The sequence below is a fragment of the Rutidosis leptorrhynchoides genome, chromosome 6 (genome assembly GCF_046630445.1).
Source record: "Rutidosis leptorrhynchoides isolate AG116_Rl617_1_P2 chromosome 6, CSIRO_AGI_Rlap_v1, whole genome shotgun sequence".
Taxonomy (NCBI): Eukaryota; Viridiplantae; Streptophyta; class Magnoliopsida; order Asterales; family Asteraceae; genus Rutidosis; species Rutidosis leptorrhynchoides.
In genome coordinates, this window is record NC_092338.1 from 125,611,577 (window position 1) to 125,620,914 (window position 9,338).

General features: G+C 33.7%; 1 protein-coding gene across 2 annotated transcripts; it reads right to left on the reverse strand.

The window, feature by feature from the left end:
• Nucleotides 1-2,176: 2,176 nt before the first annotated feature.
• Nucleotides 2,177-4,594, reverse strand: LOC139856006 (uncharacterized). Of its 2 annotated transcripts, none has more exons than XR_011761637.1 (5): nt 4,485-4,594; nt 4,273-4,350; nt 3,607-3,704; nt 3,131-3,234; nt 2,177-2,827 (listed from the first exon to the last, which is right to left on the reverse strand). XR_011761637.1 is itself a non-coding variant. In XM_071845247.1 (5 exons), the coding sequence occupies exons 3-5, from the start codon at nt 3,691-3,693 to the stop codon at nt 2,747-2,749; spliced, it is 255 nt and encodes an 84-aa protein (XP_071701348.1). In that variant the 5' UTR covers nt 3,694-3,704; nt 4,273-4,350; nt 4,485-4,594; the 3' UTR covers nt 2,177-2,746. The 2 variants fall into 2 exon arrangements, 1 of the variants encoding a protein (XP_071701348.1); XM_071845247.1 differs by having other exon boundaries at nt 2,177-2,810.
• Nucleotides 4,595-9,338: the final 4,744 nt, after the last annotated feature.

Below are 9,338 nucleotides of genomic sequence, written 5' to 3' on the forward strand. Positions count from 1 at the left end.
ATTAGTTCTCAAAATGAATTTGGTTTGTACTATAAGTATATATATTTAGTGATGTATAAAAAATATTCAAAGGATATTTAACCATTAAACATTTACATCTCAGTCAAATACGTCTCAAGAATTTCTTATAAACAACATTCTTGGTGGTATTTGAATCTTTCACATTGTCGTCAATATGTTTGGTTTTAATCCGTTTTTTTGTAGTCAAATACGCATGTCTGCAATGGTTGTTTATTTATTTTATTGAAAGAAGTAAATACATATTAATTTTTGTAATATGATGTATATATTATATTATATTATATTTAACCATAGAACATTTACATCACATTCAAATACATCTCAAGAATTTCTTATAAACAACATTCTTGGTGGTATTTTAATCATTCCCAATGTCATCCAATATGATTGATTTTAGACAAAATTGCACCGGGGGTCCCTGTGGTATGTTCGAAATAATAAGTGGAGTCCAAAAGAATTTTTTCACCTTGGGGGGTCACTGTGGTTTGCAATAGTTTCACCGGGGGTCCAACACTCTAACGTCTGTCTAAATCTAACGTTTTTGGACCTCACGTGACTTGCACATGAGGAGGGTAATTTCGTCTTTTTAATTCTTGTTACCCTTTTTAAGTGTTACCTGCACCATTTCTTTTTCTCTCTTTCCAAAACCCCACAAAATCTTCATCTCTTCTCCCATCTCTCAAAATTGTTCCTCAATTCTTATTCTTATAAAATTAAAATTCATGTCTTATATGAAATATATATTATAAATATAAATATAAATTCAGTAACATGGGTAGGGTTATGAATCATATTGCAAATGGAGAGTCATACTCCAATACATCCTCAAAGATCCGTAACACAAATGAAATTAAATCAAAGATTATTGATGGCTGTTAGAAAACAATCTATTCTTCTTCCTTTTTCCCTCATTTGTAGTCTCTCTACTCGGTTACCATGAACCCCAAATTCAGAAATCAACTATAACTCGGAAGGGAACCGTTAACTTGTGAACGATGCGTGTGAGACGGCGTTTAGCGGCGGCGACAGAAGCAGTGGAGGTGGAGCTCGGGTGATTTACGAACAGAGCTCAGATCTATTTGCGAACAGAGCTCGGGTGATTAAAGTTCGTTTTGTTTTGATAATTACTCACCGCCATTCATGATTGTGTGGAAAAAATCAATCTTTAGGTGAAGTATCAATCAAATCTATTTAGGTGAAGTATCAATCAGATTATAATGATTTTTACATTTAGATATTTGTATTCGTTGATGATGATGGAATTGTTGATTATTTTGTTATGTATTGTAGTTCATGTTTGTTAATGGTGTGCAATTTGTTTTGCAAAAGAAAATTAAAGAAAACAAAAGGTTTTGTTGCCATCTTCTCAATTAAATCTACTGATACTTTATTTGTGTGTAAGAGAGAGAGGTGAGGTGAAATTGTCACAAAAAATGGTGGTGTTGGGGTAATTAATTAAAATATTGCAGGTGATGTTATTAAAAGGAGAATGAAGAAGATGTGAACATGATTTGCAAGAAGATAGTTAAGCAGGTTAATTACCATTTGTAAAACATTAATTAAAATATTGAAGGTGATGTTATTAGTGCAAGATTTTTTTATTTTATTTTTTTTGTTTTAAGTAGAGAAAAGGATAAAAAGACGAAATTACCCTCATGTGCAAGTCATGTGAGGTTCAAAAACGTTAGATTTAGACAGACGTTAGAGTGTTGGACCCCGGGTGAAACTATTGCAAACCACAGTGACCCCTCAAGGTGAAAAAATTCTTTTGGACTCCACTTATTATTTCGAACATACCTCAGGGACCCCCCGGTGCAATTTTGTCTTGATTTTAATCCGTTTTTTGTCCGCGAATTCGCGGGGTTATATAAATATTTTTATATTAGAGAGTTGTACGTTTGGCTTATTTAATTATATGGTACACAACAAACTTTACACAAAATATACAATCAGAATTTTCAAACATAAAATTATACAGAGTTGCAATATCTCTACATTGTACTCGTTTTTTACTTCACTCGTTTCTTGCTTTGTACATCTGCTTGAATGAAAGTGCAGATTGATTAAAATGAAATCAATAAATTTGTTAAATTCACAAAGAGATCTTAATTGACGTCAATAAACGCTACATATCAAAGTTTAATACCAAAAACCTAAAACATAACTCTCCTTAGGAGTCTTTAAACACATAATAATGGAGGTGCATTTCAAGTTTGTGCACATGACAATATATTAAAAATAAAACCATACATGAATAAGAACTTTACAAAAAAATACCTCACAGAACAGTAACTACACAACACATTCAAAAACTATACCAACTGGATTGATAAAACTACAAAATCAACCAAATATGATAATGAAATTTACTGTAGTGGAGGTGCATTTCAAGTTTGTGCACATGACAACAATAACATCGGTATCGGTAGATATTATTGTATCACCAGTTAGTCATATGTGCAATTGACCATGAACATAATATAAAGAAGCCATAAGGATAACAAAGATAAACAGAAATACCTGGTTCGAGAGTTGAAGCCATACAGGGTTTACGATTTAGTTGTCATTTGAATTTTTATAGGGTGATCACTACAAGAGCTACAATAAATGCAAGCATATAACTAAACATATGTATTGGTTCTATGAAACCAAACCCTTTTCAGGTACGGAACTTTAACATCGAAATTCTTTTCGATTCTCAATAGGTTGTTCATGCGTGTTAAACTCACGATTGAAGTTGAAGCTGCTGCTCGAGTAGCCATTTTAAGAACACAAATGCAATCAGATTCCTGAAAAAACATTCAACCTTAATGATTTATTCTTTTATTCACCTCATAGTAGTACCAGCAAAAGGAGCATTGAACATCAAACAACAACAATCACTGTATCTAAAGCCGAAACATTAGTCAGAGATAGATAATTATGTTCAATCTCAAAACACCATTACGGGTACCTGCATCAATTAATAGTACAAGAAACTGTAAGAATATCCATCATACAGGTGTATGCATATTAATTAGACCATGGTTGACAACTTGACAATTGAGTAACGAGACTATATTTTGTACATTCTAAGAACATCAAAAGAGATGTATTAGAAATATCTTACTCAAAGAAAAGATCAATAACTCTTTGTATAGTTCCCGAGCTGATTAATTCGTTTTCTGCTATTTCATTCCCAGTCTTCAACAGAACCGAAAGGAACTCCACGATCTGCAAGCGTATAATAAATCCATCCATGAGAAGAGAAAATACAACTAAAAGTGCAGATTATAATAAACTGAATGCAACGCAAGGTGAGGACATGAAGGTGGCATTATTCGAACTATTGGCATATAAATAAGTTGATTCTGGTTGTGGTTCGTCTCTAAGAGGTTAACCGCGTATAAACAGGTCAAACAAGTCAAAAGCCAGCCACTATTATTCTAACGCATACAAAATAGATTAATTCATTTGAAAATAACTACTATCATTGAAATAATGTAACTTCCGTAAACGTATTGACACGTAAAATGTATACAAAAATACAAAATATGCAACTGACAAATGTAAGATATCAAAGGTAAGATATCAGGTAAATCTAACCTTCAAACGATGCTTTTCTAGAGGAGGCTTCAATTGGCCATTTGTAGTTGTCAACACTTTTTCATCTAGTGATACATTCAATAACATCAACAAGTCACCTGAAACATGTAACAGGTGGTTAAATAACTAATTAATATAACCCCCAACTCAGTTAGCACGACTATCAACAATTGTATGTATCACCCCCTTAAAAATTGACAGTACAATCGTTACCCAGGATGAATGATGAAGTTTTCAAATTTACTGTGCAAAACGTTCATGTGCAATTGTGGATCGATGTAAAACTACTACAAACCAATTTTAGCACTCTTGAGGTATTTTTATGATTCAAATATAGTGGCAAATGTGGCATACTACTGCAATAAGCTGGACTACAAAAACCATGAATGCATAATACACCAAACTCAAACTTGTCCCAAGTTCCCGTTTAGGGAATCTCCAAATTTCTTTTAAACTTCAAGTGAAAAATAATCAATAAATAAAAAAGGCTACAACTTTAAAAATGCTCATTATTAAGACTTCATGATTTCAATCACAGCAAAAACTCAACTGATATTCCTACTAACGAATGACTTGTACAAAATACAGCATATAGAAATTAAAAAGCAGAATAATACGATGTAGCTAGGAACTTCACAGAATCTGCTATTAAACCTTAGTTCATACCATAAATCACCGGTTTGATAGAATTCCAATCTGAAAAACTTCTATGCAGCGATATGGTCTTCCATTAATTGTTATTTTCTACCAAAGAAAAAGATGGGAATTAAACAGCTAACAACAACATGATATGGTTCAAAGACACTCTTAAGATAACAAGAAAAGACACTCTTTTGATCATGTAAAACTCGAATCAGATGTAAAAACTTTATACTTACAATTGATATGGATCCAAATCGTTTCAGATCGGCGTGGATGATTCGGATGATTTGGTTAGGAGAGGAAGTTAGGGTTTTGTTGAATGAACGTAACCCTTCTTTGTTATTTTTCCTCCCGTGTTTTTTTTTAATTATGTAGTAGATTAGAAGAGATTTATTAGCTAATATTTTTAGTAGATGATTAAGGACATCAAGGGTATTATAATGTAATTTTCTAATCTAATGGTAATTAAGGGTGTTTTAAAAACATTTATTAGCTAATCGATACTCTCTTTTAATGTATATAGTGATAGTGATAGTGATGATGGAATGAGAGTTAAACTACTATGAAGACCTCATTGAGAATCATATACCTTATTCCTTCCAATACCTGAAATAATTTACTAAAGAGATGTTACGTCAAGAAATCGTACTTGACGTATATCATATATGGGTATGGGTATGGGTATTTACAGGGGAAGATACTCTAAAATTTATAAGGGATATTAGGAAAAAAATGCAAGTCTCAGATCGAAAACTTTATCATGCAATTAATTCTTATTATAGTCATATAATAATTTAGCGACTAAAAGTATGGCTTCCAACATGATAAAGTTCGGCTAAATCTCAATCGCCAAACTGATATATGATTATATAACAAAAATTAATCGCATGATAAAGGTGTCGATCTAGATTTACAGTTCCGTTAATATCATATAGAAACTTCAGAACATCTACACCCGTAAATACCCGTATATGGTTGTAAGCCAAGTAAGACTTTTTCTGTATCTGCCGGAAATAGCATCTCTTTAATAACATATTTCACATCGAGGGGATAAGGTATATGATTCTCAATTATCCTCATTGTAGTTTAACTTTCCAATATCAATGTCTATTCTATTCTGTTATTCACTTAGTAATGACCGCAACCGCAGGTAAAGTTAAATATAAACAATTTGAATAAATTTCACATATCCAAACTTTATTTTTGTACCATTAACTTTATGGCATAGTTAAAGCCAAAAAACACCGGTTTGACTTGGTAATCAAACATATGTTATCCAGATTATGGTTTAGATGTGTCATACTTTGATTGTGGATATACCACAACACAAGTATCATTTGCCGTATAACAGTACAATATTCCTCATTACTAATAACTCCGACATATTAATGTGATGACCCGGGAAATTTCGACTAATTTAAACCAATTCTCTATATGATTTAATACTATGTAAATATACATATATATATGTATGTATATATATATGTATATATATGTACAAGTAAAAATGACTTTGCTATAGTAAAACACTATTTTGCTACAGTAAAACACTATTTGCTACAGTAAAAATACTATTTGATGTCGACGAACTAGCAAACAAAAACGGAAAAGGCGGCCATGCGATCGCATGGCAAAAACACTGAAAACTCATGCGATCGCATGAGCTACAGTAAATCGAAAAGTACTATAAAATGTCAGTTTTGCTCGAAGAATTTTTCATAATCATTTCTGTACGTAAATTTTATATTTATAATTATAATTATAATTTTAATTTTAAGTTTAATAATAGTAAAGTATATTCGAGGGTATTTTTAATTCGGGTTTCAAACCGTTTTAAAATAAGGAAATATTGGGTACTGTTCGGGGTATTGTTCTTGAATCCAAGACCAACCATACAGTCGTCTACCATCATTACGTCTACGCAATTTGCCTACAATATTGAATCGCAATATTGAACTGTGAGTTATAGTCTCCCTTTTTAAATACTTTAAATATTTTTGGGCTGAGAATACATGCAATTTATTTTAAACGCAATAAGACACAAGTACATACAAAATTCTACACTGAGTTAAACCGAAAATCCTTTAGCTTTGGTAACTAGTAGCTGCCAGTACATAGGATATGGACTGGTGGGCGCGAATAATTGTATATGGATCCATAGGGCTTGACATCCCCGTCCGAGCTAGAGCGCTAGCCTTTTAACGGACGTATGTTATTTGAGTTTAAGACACGTTGGTTTGCGCGTATTAAAACGAATGGGGTAATTATCACTATAGCGTTAAGTTTAGTTACCAGGGTGCTCTGTTACGTAGAATCTATTGATAAACTTTTGATGAAATCTTGTGGTCTATCTTTATATATGTTTATGACTCGAGCAATTAAACCTATAACTCACCAACATTCGTGTTGACTTTTTAGCATGTTTTATTCTCAGGTCCTTAGACTGCTTCCGCTGTGATGTGCTTGTTGCCTACATGGAGTCTCTCATGCTTTGTACAAAGTTTATTGCATTCAAAATAAAACTGCGTTGTGTAATAAATAATTGGACTGTGAAGTCAACCTGTAAATTAAAGACTTATGTATTTTGGGGTTTTGCTTATACATAAGCACTCGCCCACATGTTTATAACTTTCTATGTTTAGAAAGTCACTTATTTCAATGAATGCAATATTTTATCAAAACGTATCATATAGAGGTCAAAACCTCACTGTGGAATCAATGATTAACGTGCTACGTCAATAGCGATTTTGACGGGTCGTTACAGTTGGTATCCGAGCTTGAGGTCATAGGGAACCAGAAATTACATTAGTGTGTTTAACTGGTAATTGTTAGGATGCATTAGTGAGTCTGGACTATGATCATATTTGTTTTTACTGAATTTTGCTTATCATTTGGTCAAAAACATTATATGTGATATATTTATATGCTAACGTAATTGTTGTTTCAATTATGTGATAGATGACTTATTCTAATTCTATCATTTTGTACGACTCAGAATCGGACACTGAATCTATTCTATCCACAACTGAAAAGGGCGTTCCAATACCTATTAAAAAAGAAATTGTGTTAGCCGGGGAATCTCAACTCCCGATAAACCCAGAGGAGGTTCCAGCTCCACCCAACTCTAGTTTTCCGGAGCCACAGTATCATTGGCATGGACCCATGATCCCTGGATTAAATGAGGATCGTCCATTTCTAAACAAATATGGACATTGGTCCAGATATACCGCCGACGGGCGGGTTGTGCCGATTACGCCTGGCAGATTTCGGTTCATGACCACCGGTACATATTCTCGCAGTTCGTCATCATATTCTCCTACACATGACTCAAACAGTTCGTCATCAGACGAGATCAGTAAGGAGGAGGATTTCGCTAATGAAATAAAAGAGATCACTAAGGAGAAATTCCAACTTGCTATAGATAATAAAAACAACCACAATAATAAAAAGTCCTTAATTGTTAAAAAGGAACAGGACCATTCGATCCGTAACCACCCTTATTGTATTAAACCCACTGAGGCAACGGGTACCTCAAAACCCCAACCAAAAATAAAATACACTGCCAGAATATCTGTCGGACCATGTGCACACAAACAATTGGCAGAGAGAACCAAATGGGAAGAAGTTTCTGATAGTTATGAATAAACGACCTCGCAACCATAAATCTTCCATGCGCTATTCTATTGCTTATGTGTGCTACTATATCTTGTTATGTAGAATAATCATATGTAAAATATCGGTATTGTATGGTATTGTATTATTTTGGTTTATTAATAATAAATGCATGGAATGATTATTTGTATTATTAATACTTATTATTATTATTACATAATAACGTAGTAACTCGCTATAATTTTTCATAGTGGAATATTATTAGGATTTTAGTAGTTAATTCCCTGTACTAGCTATTATGTATGAACTTAACGGGTAGGTAATACCCTAGAAATAATTATAAAATGCTAATAAGAAGAAAAGACTTTTATAATAATCGGTTCATATTATTAATATGCTACGATTAACTATTGACAACTCATTTTACCTATAATATTCTATATGATTAAATTATATCTTTTGTGTTTATTGAAGAAACATGTCTCAAATGTCGGATGCTGAGTTTGAGAAACTAGTCGAGAAACGTGTGAATGAAAGAATTGCTGCAGCCGAGGCAGCAAAAGCAACAGCCGAAGCAACAGCCGAAGCAGCAGCCGTAAACACAAACTTACGAAACGGATGCTCATACAAAACTTTTCAAGGATGCAAACCACAGACGTTTAGTGGAACCGAGGGACCAGTCGGTCTAACCCGATGGTTTGAAAAGATGGAGTCCGTTTTCAAAATCAGTAATTGTGCGAACGGAGACAAGTCAAAGTATGCTTCGTGCACGTTGCAAGACGGTGCACTTACTTGGTGGAACAATTATGCTAAAGCAGAAGGAATAGATACGGCATATGATATCTCTTGGGAAGAACTGAAAAAGATGTTAATCGAGGAGTACTGTCCTCGAAACGAGATTAGAAAAATGGAATCTGAGTTACGTAATCTGAAGGTTATCGGCGCGAATCTCAATAACTATGAAAAGCGTTTCATGGAACTAGCCTTGTTGTGTCCCGAATTGGTGCCAAACGAGAAACGAAAGATAGAAATGTATATTGACGGTTTATCGATCAATATCAAAGGAAATGTTACATCGTCCAAACCAAATACGATGCAGGAAGCCATGACAATAGCACACCAACTCATGGACCAGATCACAGAGAGTTCGATTAAGGCACCAATTACCGAAGTCAAGACAACTGAAGGAAAGAGGAAATGGGAAGACTATAAGGGCAAAAGTACTCAACTGAAGAAACAAGAAAATTTTAAAGGTAAACAAGATGGGGAAACTGCTAGTCCAAACTATAAGGGACCCCATCCGTTCTGCAAAAGATGTTACACACATCATGCAGGTTATTGCCAAGTGGTCTGTGATAAGTGCAACAAGAAAGGACATGTGGCGAAAGATTGTTATGCCACCGTTTCTGAAGTAAAGACAAAACCGACCGATGTCAAGAAATGTTTTCGATGCGGGAAGTCTGGTCACTTTATAAATC